The sequence below is a fragment of the Oncorhynchus mykiss genome, chromosome 27 (genome assembly GCF_013265735.2).
Source record: "Oncorhynchus mykiss isolate Arlee chromosome 27, USDA_OmykA_1.1, whole genome shotgun sequence".
Classification (NCBI taxonomy): Eukaryota; Metazoa; Chordata; class Actinopteri; order Salmoniformes; family Salmonidae; genus Oncorhynchus; species Oncorhynchus mykiss.
The window spans coordinates 29,387,501-29,405,740 of NC_048591.1; the positions used below are offsets into that span (position 1 = coordinate 29,387,501).

The window sequence follows — 18,240 nt, forward strand, 5'->3', positions numbered from 1 at the left end:
CCATTCTCTCTCCATAGATCCCATCAAGAGTTTTGTGATTTATGTCTTTAAAATGCAATTCATTATGAATCACTTTGTGTTTGGTTTAGCTTTTACCTATACATAATATTGACCATAGGGTATTGAACCATTCACTTGAGCATTTTGCTTTAGTCTAACTTTGTAAGTGGAGAGAATGAGTCATTGGAAATAAACATGAAATGATTTAGTTAAACACACACACACACACACAATACACCCCATACACACGCCCTCACACCCTAAGTAGAAAAGAGTAATTAACTTTCAACAAGAACACATTTCTAGGTAATAGCGGTGTAATGCTTTAGTTGCTAATGTATCATTCTGCAGGTGTGTCCTCTCCTGGCTCAAAGCCATATCTCCTCAACACTCACTCTCTGCTGAAGGCTACAGAAAATGAATAAAATCAAATGTTATTTGTCACATGCTTTGTAAACAACAGGTGTAAACTAGAAGTGAAATGCTTATTTACGGGTCCATTTTCCACAAAGCAGAGTTAAATCAAAAATAGAAATAGAAATAGTGACACGAGTGACATGACTTTTTCCACATTTTGTTGTGTTATGAAGTGGGATTTAATTGTGGGATTAAAATTGATTTAATTGTATATTTTGTATATATTTTGTCAATGATCTACAGAAAATACTCTGTAATGTCAAAATGGAAGAAAAATTCAAACATTTGTAAAACAAAAAGTACGAAAAATAAAACACTAATACAGTATATCTTGATGACATAAATATTCAACCCAATGTGCCAGTACGTGTTAGAATCACCTTTGGCAGAAGTCTTTCTGGGTAAGTCTCTAAGAGCTTTGCACAACTGGATTATACAATATTTGCACATTTTTGGAAGAGATGGAGACCCGCACACTGGTGAAAAAAGTAATAAGTCCAAAACTGAGGCTTGAACGCAAAATAAATAAAGATGTTTATTAAAACAGCATGGTGCCCCAAAAAAATCATGATGCAAGAAAGTGCATAAATGAAAGGTGAAAACAAAACACAAACGTTTCGGCCTCAAGCCATCATCAGTGTAAATCGTCGCCACACACAAGTGACTTATATTTCAAGGATAATTGCTTGTCACATTATTCTTAATTATTGACATAATTCTTCAAACTCTGTCAAGTTGTTTGTTGATCATTGCTAGACAGCCATTATCAAGTCTTGCCATAGGGTTTTAAGCCGATTTAAGTCAAACTGTAGCTAGACCAGGAACATTCAATCTTGTCTTGGTATGCCACTTAATATAATGTTTACATACCCTACATTACTCATCTCATATGTATATAATGTACTCGATACCATCTACTGCATCTTGCCTATGCCGTTCTGTACCATCACTCTTTCATATATCTTTATGTACATATTCTTCATCCCTTTACACTTGTGTGTAAAGGTAGCTGTTGTGAAATTGTTAGGTTAGATTACTCGTTGGTTATTACTGCATTGTCGGAACTAGAAGCACAAGCATTTCGCTACACTCGCATTAACATCTGCTAACCATGTGTATGTGACAAATAAAATTTGATTTGATTTGAACTCCAGTGTGTAATTAGCCTTGTGTTTTAGGTTATTGTCCTGCTGAAAGATGAATTTGTCTCCCAGTGTCTGTTAGAAAGCAGACCGAACCAGGTTTTCCTCTAGGATTTTGCCTGTTCTTAGCGCGATTGAGTTTATTTTTATCCTAAAAAACTCCCTAGTCCTTGCCGATGAAAAGCATACCCATAACATGATGCAGCCACCACCATGCTTGAAAATATGCAGAGTAGTACTCAGTGATGTGTTGTGTTGGATTTACCCCAAACATAACACTTTGTATTCAGGACATACACTGAGTATACAAATCATTTCCATGACACAGACTGACCAGGTGAATCCAGGTGAAAGCTATAATCCCTTTTTGACGTCACTTGTTAAATCCACTTCAATCAGTGTAGATGAAGGGGAGGAGACAGGTTAAAGATGAAGGGGAGGAGACAGGTTAAAGATGAAGGGGAGGAGACAGGTTAAAGATGAAGGAGAGGAGACAGGTTAAAGATGAAGGGGAGGAGACAGGTTAAAGATGAAGGGGAGGAGCCAGGTTAAATATGAAGGGGAGGAGACAGGTTAAAGATGAAGGGGAGGAGACAGGTTAAAGATGAAGGGGAGGAGACAGGTTAAAGATGAAGGGGAGGAGACAGGTTAAAGATGAAGGGGAGGAGACAGGTTAAAGAATGATTTTCAAGCCTTGAGACAATTGAGACGGATAGTGTATGTGTGCCATTTAGAAGGTGAATGGGCAAGTCAAAATATTTAAGTGCCTTTGAACAGGGTATGGTAGTAGATGGCAGGCGCAACGGTTTGTATCAAGAACTGCAATGCTGCTGGGTTTTTCATGCTCAACAGTTTCCTGTGTGTATCAAGAAAGGTCCACCACCCAAAGGACATCCAGCCAACTTGACACAACTGTTCGAAGCATTGGAGTCAACATGGGCCAGCATCCCTGTGGAATGCTTTCGACACCTTGTAAAGTCCATGCCGATTAATTGAGGCTGTTCTGAGGGCAAAGGGGGGTGCAACTCAATATTAGGAAGGTGTTCCTAACGTTTGGTATACTCAGTGAAAACTTCATTTTTTGCAGTTTTACTTTAGTGCCTTATTGCAAACAGGATGCATGTTTTGGAATATGTATATTCTGTGCAGGCATCCTTCTTTTCACTCTGTAATTTAGGTTATTATTGTGGAGTAACTACAATGTTGTTCATCCATCTTCAGTTTTCTCTTATCACAGCCATTATACTCTTTAACTGTTTTAAAGTCACCATTGGCTTCATGGTGAAATCCCTGAGCGGTTTCCTTCCTCTCCGGCAACTGAGTTAGGAAGGAAGCCTGTATCTTTGTAGTGACTGGGTGTATTGATACACTATCCAATGTGTAATTAATAACTTCATGATGCTCAAAGTGTTATTCAATGTCTGCTTTTCCCCCATCTATCAATAGGTGCCCTTCTTTGCGAGCCATTTTAAAACCTTGCTGGTCTTTGTGGTTGAATCTGTGTTTGAAATGTACTGCTCAACAGATAATTAATTGTATGTGTGGGGTACAGAGATGAGTTAGTCATTCAAAAATCATGTTAGACACTATTATTGCACACAGAGTGAGTCCATGCAATTTATGTGACTTGTTAAGCAGATTTTTACTCATTAACTTATTTAGGATTGGCATAATAAAGAGGTTGAATACTTATTGACTCAAGACATTTCAGTTTTTAATTTTTTATTAATTTGTAAATTTCTAAAAACATAATTCTACTTTGACATTATGGGATATTGTGTAACAGGCCAGTGACACAAAATCTCAATTTAATCCATTTTAAATTCAGGCTGAAACACAACAAAATGTGGAAAAAGTCAAGGGGTGTGAATACTTTCTGAAGGCACCGTACATTTAAGTAGGGTTAAAGTGACTAGGCAACAGGACATATGATAAGCAGCAGCAGCAGTGGGTAGGATTTGAGTAGCTATTTAGTAGTCTTCTTTAGCAGTCTTATGGCTTGGGGGTAGAAGCTGTTCGGGGTCCTGTTGGTTCTAGACATTGTGCACTAATACTGCTTGCCATGTGGTAGCAGAGAGAACAGTATATGGCTTGGGTGGCTGGAGTCCTTGACAATTTGTTGGGCCTTTCTATGACACCACCTTGTGTAGAGGTCCTGGATGGCAGGGATCTCAGCCCCAGTGATGTACTGGGTCATACTCATCACCCTCTGTAGCGCCTTGCGGTCGGGTGTCTTGCAGTTGTCATACCAAGCTGTGATGCAGCCAGTCAAGATGCTCTCAATTGTGCAGCTGTAGAACTTTTTGAGGATCTGAGGGCCATGCCAACTCTTTTCATGCTGCTGGTGGGGAAGAGGCACTGTTGTTCCCTCTTCACAACTGTGTGGGTGTGTGTGGACCATGTTATTTCCTTAGTGATGTGGACACAGAGGAACTTGAAGTGGCCATCCAGTCGTGGGAGAACAGGAAGTACAGGAGGGGACTAAGCACACACCCCTGAGGGGCCCCCGTGTTGATGATCAGCGTGGCGGATGTGTTGTTACCTACCCTCTCCACCTGGGGGTGGCCCGTGAGTAAGTCCAGGATCCAGTTGCAGAGGGAGGTGTTCAGTCCCAGGGTCCTGTGATCGGTGATGAAGTTGGAGGAGAAGAAGGCATTTAGCTCATCTGGTAGGCTTGCATCGCTGGGCAGCTTGTAGCTGAGGTTTCCCTTTGTCTCACAAAGACACAGCAGTTGGAACCAAAAATGTAACATTTGGACTCATCAGACCAAATGACAGATTTCCACCAGTCTTTCTATTTGACCTTTATTTAACTAGGCAAGTCAGTTGAGAACATATTCTTATTTTCAATGACGGCCTAGGAACAGTGGGTTAACTGCCTGTTCAGGGGCAAAAGACAGATTTGTATCTTGTCAGCTCGGGGGTTTGAACTTGCAACCTTTTGGTTACTAGTCCAACACTCTAACCACTAGGCTACCTTGCCGCACCTAATGTCCATTGCATGTGTTTCTTGGACCCAGCAAGTCTTGTCTTATTATTGGTGTCCTTTAGTAGTGGTTTATTTGCAGCAATTCGACCATGAAGGCCTAATTCAAGCAGTCATTCAAGCAGTCTCGTCTGAACAGTTGATGTTGAGGTGCAGTTAATTCCAATGAACTTATCCTTTGCAGCAGATCTAACTATGGGTCTTCCTTTCCTGTGGTGGTCTTCATGAGAGCCAGTTTCATCATAGCACTTGATTGTTTTGTAACTGCACTTGAAGAAAGTTTCAAAGTTCTTGAAATGTTCGGTATTGACAGACCTTCATGTCTTATAGTAATGATGGACTGTCCTTTCTCTTTGCTTATTTGAGCTGTTCTTGCCATAATATGGACTTGGTATTTTACCAAATAGGGCTATCTTCTGTATACCACCCGTACCTTGTCACAACACAACTGATTGGCTCAAACACATTAAGAAGGAAAGAAATTACACAAATGAACTTTTAACAAGGCACCCATTAATTGAAATGCATTCCAGGAGACTACCTCATGAAGCTGGTTGAGAGAATACCAAGAGTGTGCATGCTTCTTTGAAGAATTTCAAAAATAAAACATATTTTGATTTGTTTAACACATTTTTGGTTGCAACAGGATTCCATATGTGTTATTTCATAGTTTTGATGTCTTCACTACTATTTTACTGTCATGCCCTGACCTTAGAGAGCATTTTTATTTCTCTATTTGGTTAGGTCGGGGTGTGATTTGGGGGGGCATTCTAGTTTTTCTGTTTCTTTGTTGGCCGGGTGTGTTTCCCAATCAGAGGCTGTCTATCGTTGTCTCTGATTTGGGGATCATACTTCCACCTTAGTTTGTGGGATCTTGATTTTGTATAGATGCTGTGAAGCCTGCAGAACTTTATGTTAGTTTTGTATTTTGTTGTTTTTCGGTGTTCATTTGAAATAAAGTAAGATGTTCGCCTAACACACTGCACCTTGGTCTAATTCATCAAACGAACGTAACAGAAGATCCCACCACAAGAGGACCAAGAAGCGTGGCCAGGAGGAGCAGGGATCCTGGGCCCGGGAGAAAAGTGAATGGAGGACATCATGGACACGGGAGGAGGTTATGGCAGGGGACAACCCCTGCCATAACCTGCCCTGCCATGGAAGCAGGCGGAGGCAGCGAAGGAGGACCAACGGCGACTCCGAAGTGTGGATGTAGAGTGGATGGTTTGGTGTCTGGAGCAAGACAGTTGCCGTGAGGAGCGTGGGACCAGTCAGGCACCGTGTTTTGCGAAGATACGCAATGTGTCTCCAGTGGGCATCCACAGCCTGGTGCGTTCTGTGCCAGCTCCACACACTTGCCGTGCGAAAGTGAGCATCCAGCCAGGACGGGTTGTGCCGGCTCAGCGCTCCCGGTCTCCAGCACACCTCCTCGGTCCAGGATATCCTGCGCCGGCTCTACGCACTGTATTCCCAGTGCGCCTCCCCAGTCCAGTACGTCCTGTGCCTGCTCCTCGCGCTCGTCCTGATGTGCGTGTCACCAGCCCGGTATCACCAGTGCCGGCCCCACGCACCAAGCTTCCGGCAACAGTTCCCAGTCCAGAGCTTCCGGCGACAGTTCCCAGTCCAGAGCTTCCGGCGACGTTTCACAGTTCGGACCCTCCGAAGACAGTCCACAGTCTGGAACTTCCTGAGACGGTCCACAGTCCGGAGCCTCCTGAGACGGTCAACAGTCCGGAGCATCCTGAGACGGTCAACAGTCCGGAACCTCCAGTGATGATCCCCGGCCCGAAGCCTCCAGTGGTGTTCCACGGCCAGACACCTCCAGTGATGATCCATGGCACGAAGCCTGCAGTGATGATCCATGGCATGAAGCCTCCAGCGATAATCCAAGGTCCAGAGACTTCAGCCACGGTCTGCAGTCCAGAGCCTCCGGCGACGGTCTACGTTCCGGAGCCTCCGGTGACGATCCACGGTCTGGTTCCTCCGGCGACAATCCACGATCCGGTTCCTCTAGCGATGATCTACTGTCCGGAGTCGATCTACGCTCCGGTTCCTCCAGCGACGACCCACAGTCCGGTTCCACGGAGGCGGAGGGATCAGCGAGCGGAGCGGGGACTACATCCCGAACCGCCACCGAGGCTAGATACCCACCCGGACCCTCCCCCATGGAGTCAGGTTTTGCGGCCGGAGTCCACACCTTTGGGGGGGTACTGTCACGCCCTGACCTTAGAGAGCCTTTTTATTTCTCCATTTGGTTAGGTCGGGGTGTGATTTGGGTGGGCATTCTGTTTCTTTGTCGGCCGGGTATGGTTCCCAATCAGATGCTGTCTATTATCGTTGTCTCTGATTTGGTATCATACTTAGGCAACCTATTTTCCACCTTAGTTTGTGGGATCTTGATTTTGTATAGATGCTGTGAAGCCTGCAGAACTTTATGTTAGTTTTGTATTTTGTTGTTTTTCGGTGTTCATTTGAAATAAAGTAAGATGTTCGCCTAACACACTGCACCTTGGTCTAATTCATCGAACGAATGTAACATTTACAATGTAGAAAATAGTACAAATAAAGAAGTACCCTGGAATGAGTAGGTGTGTCCAAACATTTGACTGGTACTGTAATACAAATTGTAATTTGTAACATATCATATGAAATGGGTGATGGACATACACAAATTAATATATACCATACAAAACATAGCATATAATACCAAATGGAGTGTCTTGAATTAACGTACAGAAGAATACGAAATGCTATGATACCAGGTTGGATACATACTATGGTCTGCAGCTCATATTAAGGTATTCTAACTCAGGCGAGCAAAAACTTCAGACTTCCTTAACAATAGAGATCGTGCACCAGCTGATACACCCCTCTTCCCTTTGTCTTACCCAAGTCTGCCATCCAGTCTTGACGATGCATAGAAAAACCAGTGAGATGTATATTTATGTCCTCGTTCAGCCATGACTCTGAGAAACATAGGCAAGCCAGCCTGGCAGAGACACTGTTGTCATTTCACCTGTGGCCTTTGTTTGAAGGACACAGTTTGTTGTGTAACTGTCACTTGAAAAGGTGTTGCATGGATTTTCACCTCTACCTCTGACATTCAGTGGATGAAAAGCGTTTCCTGTTTGTTCAACATCGCAGCCAATCAGCCAGTCATGCTAAAAGGACATCAAACAACACTCCAATGAAAAACACACATTCTGCTAGTAAAATTCCTGTACAGACGTAAGTGGAGTATAGGCTTGGTTAATACATTTAAGAAAATAACAAGCATACTTCTACACTGGTTTATTGTATATGTATTGTATATGTAATTATGTGACAATGCCATTTAATGTGTTACATTAAAGCGTCGTACAATATTATATGAATTACAGGACATACAGGAAGTATAGTATCATATATACCCGGTTGTGGAATAGCATAAAATTAGATTACATTATTTACCATACGTCTTTCTCTCAGACCAGGTTACATGTTGCGCCACCACAACAACGGAGAATTACAGTGAGAATTCAAGTGTGCAGTTAGGGGAACCAACGACAAAGGTTAGGAGAATTTACGTAGCAGGTTAGGTTAGCTGGGATAAGTTTAGAATAAAGGGCGTCATTGTAAATAAGAATTTGCTCTTAATTGACTTGCCTGGTTAGATAAAGGTTACACATAAGGGTTAGCTAAAATGCTATAGATTTTTAGATGTTTGCCGATTACGCCCACCCATCCTCTACTTTCCTTTCTGTCTAAAGTAACTAGACGATTAGTAGGTATCATACAGTGCATTTGGAAAGTATTCAGACCCCTTCCCTTTTTCCACATTTTGTTACGTTACAGCCATGTTCTAAAATTGATTAAATAAAATGTTTGCCTCATCAACCCCAATACCCAATACCCCATAATGACAAAGCGAAAACAGTTTTGTAGAAATATTTGCAAATTTTATTGAAAAAAAAAGCTGTGCCTCCCACGTGGCACAGTGGTCTAAGGCACTGCATCTCAGTGCTAGCTGTGCCATTAGAGATTCTGGGTTCGCAGCCGGCTGTGACCGGGAGGCCCATGGGGAGGCGCACAATTTGCCCATTGTCGTCCAGGTTAGGGAGGGTTTGGCCGGCAGGATGTCCTTGTCTCATCGCGCACTAGTGACTCCTGTGGCGGGCCGGGTACAGTGCGTGCTGACACGGTTGCCAGGTGTATGGTGTTTCCTCCGATACATTGGTGCAGCTGGCTTCCGGATTGGATGGGCATTGTGTCAAGAAGCAGTTGGTTGGGTTGTTTCGGAGGACACATTCCTCTCCCGAGTCCGTATGGGAGTTGCAGCGATGAGACAAGACTGTAACTACTACCAATTGGATACCATGAAAAATACATACAAAAAAAACAGAAATACCTTATTGTCAACGTGAGTATATATAAGTATATAAGAGTACATAAGTATTCAAACACTTTGCTTTGAGTCTTGAAATTGATCTCAGGTGCATCCTGTTTCCATTGATTGTCATTTATATGTTTCTACAACTTGATTGGAGTCCATCTGTGGTAAATTTAATTGATTGTCTATATAAGGTCCCATGTTGACAGTGCATGTCAGAGCAAAAACCAAGCCATAAGGTCGTAGGAATTGTCCATTGAGCTCCGAGACAGGATTGTGTCGAGGTACAGAGCTGGGGAAGAGTACCAAAACATTCTGGAGCATTGAAGGTCCACAAGAACACAATGCCCTCCATCATTCTTAAATGGAAGAAGTTTGAAACCACCAAGACTCTTCCAAGAGCTGGCCGCCTGGCCAAACTGAGCAATCGGGGGAGAAATGCCTTGGTCGGGGTGACCAAGAACCCGATGGTCACTCTGACAGAGCTCCAGAGTTTCTCTGTGAAGATGGGAGAAACTTCCAGATGGTCAACCATCTCTGCAGCACTCCACAAATCAGGCCTTTATGGTAGATTGGCCAGACGGAAGCCACTCCTCAGTAAAATGCACCTGACAGCCCACTTGGAGTTGGCCAAAAGGCACCTAAAGACTCTCAGACCATGAGAAACTAGATTTTTTATTCAACCTTTTCTTAACTAGGCAAGTCCGTTAAGAACAAATTCTTATTTACAATGACGGCCTACCCGGCCAAACCCTAACCCAGACAATGCTGGGCCAATTGTGCACTGCCCTATGGGACTCCCAATCACGGCCGGTTGTGATACAGCCTGGACTCTAACCAGGTCTGTAGTGACGCACCTAGCACTGAGATGCAGTGTCTTAGAGCGCTGTGCAACTTCATCTGGTCAGGTGAAACCAAGATTGAACTCTTTGGCCTGAATGCCATGTGTCACATCTAGAGGAAACCTGGCCGTGGGGATGTTTTTCAGCGGCAGGGACTGGGAGACTTCAACAAATTACTGAGTTAAGTGTCTGAATACTTATGTAAATGTGATATTTCTGTTTTTAATTTGGAATACATTTGCAAAATGTCTAAAAACCTATTTTTCCTTTGTCATTATGGGTTATTGTGTGTAGATTAATGGGGGGGGGGACAATTTAATCAATTTTAGAATAAGGCAGTAACGAAACACAATTTTGAAAAAGTCAAGGGATCTGAATACTTTCCAAATGCATTGTATGTCTTGAAGGTGCTCGGAAATACGTAAAGTATGTTTCGTATGGCTCTGAGGCCAGGCTGCACTGGTACATGCTGGAACTATCAGGTGTTCTGAGTGTTTCTCCATAATCTCCGAAGTCTTCTCCTTCAATTGATACCATGCCTATGTATACCCATCTCATATTTGCTATGATTTTATCATTTACATTTGTGTGTCCTTATAGGTAAAACATCCTGGAGGCTATGAATGAATGAATGGATTAAGGATTTAGGATTGTGGTGGCAGTAACATTTCAGAGGCAGTTCTCACCAGAACATTGGATTCCTGAATAACTGAGTCAAATTCCAGGGTGTGGATTATTGTCCCTCTGGTTTGTGTTCCCAATTTAAATGTTATAAGCATTTGAATGGAATCACCTGGCCATGCAATCCAATGACACATTATAAACGCTAAAAATTATGCTTACATAACATATTCGTTTTTTCTAAACAATAAATTATTGTGGGGTGGGGTTATTGAACTATAAACTAAGAAACGAATAAGCTTTTAACAGACTGATTTCTATCTTTTCATTTGAATGAGACGCACGTGCTCTGCAATAAAAACGAAATAGTACATTAGGACACCCCTAGAACCGCATCTTCAGACACTTCCCTCGGAAGTTACCTGCCACTGAATCTAGTAATCTGCCTAATTAGCTGATTCGCTTTCCATACATCAACTTCTGTTGATCCTTCCCTTTATTTTGCAGAGCCCACTTTCAGACACTCCATGTATGACTCCACTGAATTGACATTCACGATACCTGGAAAATAAAACGGCTTTCAACACAGACACACCGGTATCTAAACAATTCAGAACAGCGTAGCAGAACAGAACAACAAAGTATCTTCCAACGTTATATTTGAATGACAAAACGTCAAATTGCAAGATTTTGCTTAATTTGAGCGGAACCTTGAACTTTCGCAGTTCATAAAACTTCAGAGGACAGACTGTACCATTTGAACGCGCTAGAGGGGCGTGTCGTACAACTCCAAGCCATACAAGTCCCGCCTCTGTGTGGATCCTGGAAGAGATTTGGGGATATAAAATGAAGGAACTCTGGCATGCAGCACTTTTGAGTTCATATTATGAACGTCATCAGCTTCATGCCACATTAATTAGACTCATAGTGTATTCTAATCACTCAAAAACAAGCGAGAGCGTTTGTGTCTCACTGCAACCTCAAAATAATTCCTCACCCGGTCTCTTTGGCACTTCTGTCTGAAGCGCGAACCTCACAGCGCAGCCATGGCCGGCGACGATCAGCGGGCGCTACAGTATGAACAAACTTTGGTAAGTTAACTTGTTGCCACTTCAACTTCACTTCGTTACAAAGCGACAGTGGTGTGTGTTGTCCGTCGTTGCCTGTTTTAACGTCAAGAACGGGTTCAAAGTCTTAGGCCCGCACATAGGGTAGCTGAGAAGCGCTCTACCCCTGTTCTCTTTAAAGGAGTTGAGTGTTCCTCACCTAACGCCTGGGCTGGGTAGATTAAGTTTGGTCAAATGAGAGGTCACGACATGCTTATGACAGGTTTATTATTTCACTCTGACAGTTGGTCAAAGAAATAGTATTTTAAAACTGCATGTACATACAGTAAAGACCGTTCTTGTCAGGCGTTATTTTGAAATCACATCTGGATCTGGCCAGAACAATGCTCTCTCTCTCTCTCTCTCTCTCTCTCGCTCTCTCGCTCTCTCCATCGCCAACGCTTAATGCATAGGCTACACTAGGTGTACATAGTAGGAGTAGTAGCGATCTATTCCGTGCACGAGTAACTGTTGTTCTTATCTTCATACAAACAATACAGTAGTCAGTGCACCTATGTGCCTAGTGCGATTGTGTGCGTGTGTCTATATGCCTAGTGCGATTGTGTGCGTGTGTCTATATGCCTAGTGCGATTGTGTGCGTGTGTTGGTTGCATCGACATGTTCGACCCAACAATGGGTAACTTTAGTGTTCCGTGGTGGTGGTGGTGGATGGAGAGCCATAATGCAAGGAGATTAACACGTGAAATATGAATATATTAATGAATGATGACCTGTTCTAGGGAAGTGACTGTCGATATAGTTTCGAATAGGTTATTTGACACGTTCTCCTCTGATAGGGGCTCAACGGGTGGTCATCACCAGCACACCTGAGGCGAAATGTTTATTAATGGATGCTGCACATATCTGAGCCCTTTCACCACTTTATTTAAGCTATATAACCAGTGGAGTGCTTTGCCCGGGTGCACTGCTTTGAATAGAAATCAAATGCGTCCTTTGCTGCTGATTGGTATGGAAACCAACAACCCCCATTCGCACTGTGGTCCACCTAAGCCTATTATATGGCCCCCGGATTGAATGAGTGAAGTGGATCGAGGGCAAAAAGTGGTTGTCAGCCATGCTTGATGATGTTTCCCGTGAAATGTAACCATAACAGCGCTAACATATATTTTGCATAAAAGCACTGACGGGTCTTTTTTTTTTTACCCCAAAATGATAATGATTGTAAACAGACAGTCAGTCAATCAAGCAGTAACACCTTTTGTAACACAGGTAAATGGTTTAAATTTCCCCAAAATTAGCATTTATTTGAAAATGTTCGCACTTTTATAGTCAACTTGTTGTGTTTCTGTGATACTCAAAGGCTGAGAAATGGTAAATTAAACTAATCTGACATACCGATATTTAGGCGCTGGTGCCATCAGACTTTTAGCTCCAACTTTGGGATGCAATGGGGTATCAACTCGTCAATTAATTGACAATTGAGAATTTTTAGGGACACGTATGCAGTAGGTGCGAAACCTGATTACGGCGTCCACTCATGGTGCTCAGAATGACATAAATCACATTTAAATTATGGTTATTCATTTTAACATGCAACTCGAGGATGCGACGCATGCGTCCTTCTTACCGAATTCCAATGCGCACTTTGACGAAGTTAGAACAACTGCCACATTTACTTTCCCTCAGCCAACAAGACCAGCAACGAACAGCAAAATCGCTAGCCTACGTCAATCTAATATCCCCCATAGTAAAGTTGACCTATTCTATTGATCATCTTTTCGTTCTGTGCGAGAAAGACATAGCCTATTCTAAACAGACTCTGGGAATGATAGATCCCAAAGTCATAAAACCAGTAGGCCTAGGCTACATGCGCACAAGGCAGTAGGCTGAGCACAAATGTTTTCGTTCCATAATGCAATTGGGGGGAAACTGTTGTCAAAAGCACACATGCTAGCGGTTTCATGTGATAGAGATGAAAATATCCATTATAAATGTAGAAATAGAGGAGATCTAAACATGCACCAACTAGCATGGGTTGCTAATATGACTAGGATTGTAACTTTGGCTACAGGACAATCAAACGAAGTTGATTTGAAAACCAATGAGAGAAATAGGCTACTGGTTTCAATGGCATATGGAAGTCTCCACTTTGCCTCCACGTTTCTGTGGTCGGATTTGACTTTGAAGCATGCTAAGACATGCATCATAATATGAAGTGAAATGTTCAGGTTTAAAACAATTATGTTTTCAAAATGCATACTGCCTCCAGCTCATTGCAAAGTGGTGTGACGTGCTGAAGCCTAACTAGCATTGCCTATATGCACTTGAATGTTGAATGGGAAGCATGCTTCAATTACCAGTTGCGAATTAAAAATATATATTTTTAATCGTGTCCAACTGGCGATCAAAACTGTTTTTAACACCCTATCGCATTTATAATTGTTTTGTAGTGACTGGGCTTATAGATGCACGTTTCACAATGGGATATTTGAGAAGCTGTAGCTCTATCAGGCACATTTTTGGCTTATAGGTTCTGTGTTTGTATGCTGTGTTCGTGTGATAAACATAACGATCAACGAAAATACACATGCACCAATTTAATTATAGTAATTATGCAAATGAGTGTATAGACCAACAAGCATGACCGGTCAATTATATTTACATCATCAGGTTTTTCCGTCAATGGATAGGCTGAAAAGCATTATTTTGCAATGGGTTTTATTATCTTCGACAATTGGCCGGCGCCATTTTTATTTATCGGCTTAAAGAAAAATTTCTGTCAAAAGCCGGCTATTACCGGCTAACGCAAGCCCTGCAACTCAGTTCCAATTGCATTTGAAAGATGAGACTCTTGGTATGGTATGAAGACATCGACTGGAAGCTAAATGTGACCAATCGGCTCGATTCAGTCTTTTCTAGCAAAATGTGAAATGGTGTTTTTTACATTGGATAAAAGTAGAGATTCAGCGCTAGAAAATGGTATATCATACACTACAGTTGAGGAACAATGGGAAAGTAATTCTGCTTTGAAAATTGATAAACTTGTAACCTCACTTTGACAAAATGGCCTTTGAATGTTTCGGTACACCTACTGGAGAGCTCTTCTTTGTCTACACCCATTCAGCATCGTTCACATCCTCCTTAAGCTTTAGCCCTACCCATTTCCTTAAGGATTCGTATGTGAGGCCGAGGAGAAGGGTTGTTCCGAGCGTTCTGTCCTAACAGCAGTCAAGCACCCAAGCTAACATTGGCTAGCTTGCTAGCTACTTCCAAAAATAAATGAAAGAACAGCTCACTCTGACCATTTTACTCGCCCTAGCAGAGCTTGTTAGGCTGCTTTTATGTAATCCAGAGCTTTGGTGACTGCAACTGTGCTGCTGGCAACAATTTAATTATGCTTTTTTCCCAATGTTTACTGACACCGGCCATATTCAACAGGTGTTGAGCGTTCATAAATTAGTTATTCTGCGCTCTAGCACACTTAGACGAGAGTGCTCTGAAATCGGAGTAGATAGCCAGAGCGAATTTACCAGCTACATCTATCAACAGTTGCTGCAGTGACATCATGAACATTCTATTGAAATGGTTACTTGCATAGTGGAGTCTTTTGTTAAGACATGTAGCTAGCTAAACAATAAATCATAATCCCAAGTTTTGACATTACTACCCTGCATGAATAACCAACCAGGTTCAATATTAGCTAGCTAACATTAGTCTATAACTAGCAAAGCAAATGGCTCTAAGATACAAACATTTATACTACACAGATCATAGGCGTAATGTTAGCTAGTGAGCCAGCCAGTTAACGTTAGCTAGCTAGCTAACAGTACACTTTAACTTGAAATGAAAACAACTTTCTGGCCAAAATAAGAAACATGTAATATCTGAAAATTTAGCTAGCTAGACTATCTTACCTGTATACATGGATGGCTGCTTCTCCCTCTCTGTCATGGATGCCATGGTTTCCCTTAGTTTGAAGATGTAATCCGGAGACATGTGTTTTCTCCATTCCCTTAGCTATCATACTCTAAATCCACAGATTTCAAAACTTGGTCCTCCAGAATGTGGAGAGCAACACCTATACAGTTATACAGTTCTACTATGTGATATCTTTAAAAAAAAAAACAACGTTAGAAAGGATTACTTACTCATACTGACCAGATCAAATAGACAGAAGCGTGCTACATAGCAGACCAATCCGAACTAATCTCTCTGCATGTCCGCATGTCCAGCCTATTCATTATCTCAGCCAAGCATGGCTAGCAGGAAGGTTGCTGACTTTTTCTATAGCTAAACCAACTAGGCTCATAATTTAACAATTTCATTCGTATTTACAGATGGCATACAAGTTTGTTATTAAATAACATTAAAATTCACATGTTCCAGAAGGCATTTCTGCCCAAAAATGCATTTTACAAAAAACATTTTTACGTCCAAATGGCTTTCCTGTGAAGTAGTGATATGTCTAGTTTCCTGAAACGAGTCACAAATATGAATTTACATTTGTATAGTGGCTGTCACGCCCGACAGGGGCCACATCTGTGGTCCATATCAACCTCTGTGCCAAATGTGGTGCTTTTTATCACAGTTTACTATTGAGACCAGATTTTCAGTTTAGCCATGCACCACTAGTATTCAAAATATATATATTTTTTTATTCCTCCATATTAACACAGAAATCACGGTAGATAGTGTTTTTGTTGTTGTTGTCTGTAACTAATTGCATGACAGTCCTAACATTTCAGAAGGATAAAAATGGTTTTGAAATTGACATTTTTGACCGACTTGGGATAAAAATGTACCCCTGTCCGCGCTTTTAAGGTTAAATTATCTCCGCTTAACTTTAAAGTATCTCACTAATGTGTAGTGGGCTACACATTAGCGCAGATACTTTAAATCAAGGGTTCTTAATCTTTTTCAGCCTGGAACCCAAATGAGAAATTCTGTGTTTTCCTGGGACCCAAGCTTAGGAACATATGCAACTATACGTAAATATTGGTACATTTTATTTTATTTATTTATATATATTTTTTTATATATTTATTTATATTTATATATTTTATTTATTTTATTTTTGCCCTTATGCCTAAAACAAATGCAATATAGACAAAAACAAATAACAATGAAATGAAATAGCCTTATAAATAGCTAGTCATGTTAATTTTCCCTCATTAAACATTCTTACATATCTGTCTAGGTTGGAACTGTTGCTGTTAAAATTCAATAAATAATTTTAATTCTGAATTGGAACAAATTGATTGATCATATCACACAGATGCATAACAGAACAGACACGCAGGCTTTTTGATAGTGCAACCTTAAGTAACAGTACGGATGAAGATGAAAAATGATCAGGCCTACTGTCTGTACATCTTACTGTAGACATTCTTGTTGAAAACAAGTCTAGGATGGAACTGTTGCTGTTAAAAAACAAGTAATTATATTTATTGATCTGGAATAAACTGATTGAAGCAAGATGCTTTTTGAGGCAAACCCACACACAGTTCTGGGTTGCTCATCTACAGCAGGAATCTGTCTCCTGACTGGCTGAGAAAGCAGTAGATGTTCTGATCCAGTTTGGCACCACATACCTATGTCAGTCAGGGGTCTCAACTCCGTATTACTTAAAAAGCAAGTACAGAAACAGTGTCAATGCTGAGCATGACCTCCGGGTTGTACTGTCAAAAACTGAGCCCAGAATAGACCTGCTTGTTGAAAACTTCAACCAGCCACACACCTCTCATTAGGACTGTGTGTGTTTTCTGGTCTACATCCGTGTGATTGTTTTTTTAAATACGTTTTTTTAATTTAAATGTAACCTTTATTTAACTAGGCAAGTCAGTTAAGAACAAATCATTATTTACAGTGACGGCCTACCCCGGCCAAACCTGGACGAAGCTGGGATAATTGTGCGCCGCCCTATGGGACTCCCAGTCACGGACGGATGTGATACAGCCTGGATCAATCAGTTTATTTCAGTTTAGAATAAACAATTATGACTTGTATTTTAACAGGAACAGCTCCAACCTAAACTTTCTTTAAACAATTTCTACAGTGAGATGTACAGTAGGCCTGATCATTTTTCATCTTCATCCGTACTGTTACTTGGGGTTGCACTAACTTACTTTTCCACTGTCGAAGCACTGTTTCCTGAAGCCCTGTTTCCTGAAGCCCTGTTTCCTGAAGCCCTGTTTCCTGAAACCCTGTTTCCTGAAGCCCTGTTTCCTGAAGCCCTGTTTCCTGAAGCCCTGTTTCCTGAATCCCTGTTTCCTGAATCCCTGTTTCCTGAAGCCCTGTTTCCTGAAGCCCTGTTTCCTGAAGCCCTGCTTCCTGAATCACTGTTACCTGAAGCATTCTGCCCTGTTCTGAAAGAACTCCCTCTGTATACCACCATGCTGTGGATGTTTGGTCAGGACTTGTCGTTATATGCATTTGTTAGTTTTGATTGACTCATTACTAAGCACTTCCCCGCACAAAGCACATTGAGGGAGCTCCTCGTTAATTCTCAAAGTTTATATGAAAGCGAGAAACTTATTGGTGTATTGGCTTTTCATGACGATTGAACTCAGTCAGAACTTGTTGCTAGCATGAGTCCATTTGGCGAATGGGAATGACAAGTCAGTGGCTGACAGCGCATCATCTGCTGTTGAACGACAGCGCTGCAGCGTGTGTCGTGGAGTGATCTTCAAGATAACTCCAGAAAACAAAATCTGGTAAACCGCGAAGCACACGGGCATCTCCCTCTCCCTCTCCCGCAGTTGCCAAACTGAGCAGAGAGGTCACTGAACAGAGACCG

At 41.8% G+C, this 18,240-nt stretch overlaps 1 protein-coding gene across 2 annotated transcripts in view; it reads left to right on the plus strand.

The window, feature by feature from the left end:
- Positions 1-11,200: 11,200 nt before the first annotated feature.
- The window catches only part of LOC110507925 (chloride channel protein 2), a 211,224-nt gene continuing 204,184 nt past the window's right edge, over positions 11,201-18,240 (plus strand). For both annotated transcript variants that reach the window (XM_036964661.1, XM_036964662.1), the window contains exon 1: positions 11,201-11,468. In XM_036964661.1, the coding sequence (XP_036820556.1) occupies positions 11,424-11,468 (45 nt within the window). In that variant the 5' untranslated portion in view covers positions 11,201-11,423. The remainder of the gene's footprint in view (positions 11,469-18,240) is intronic.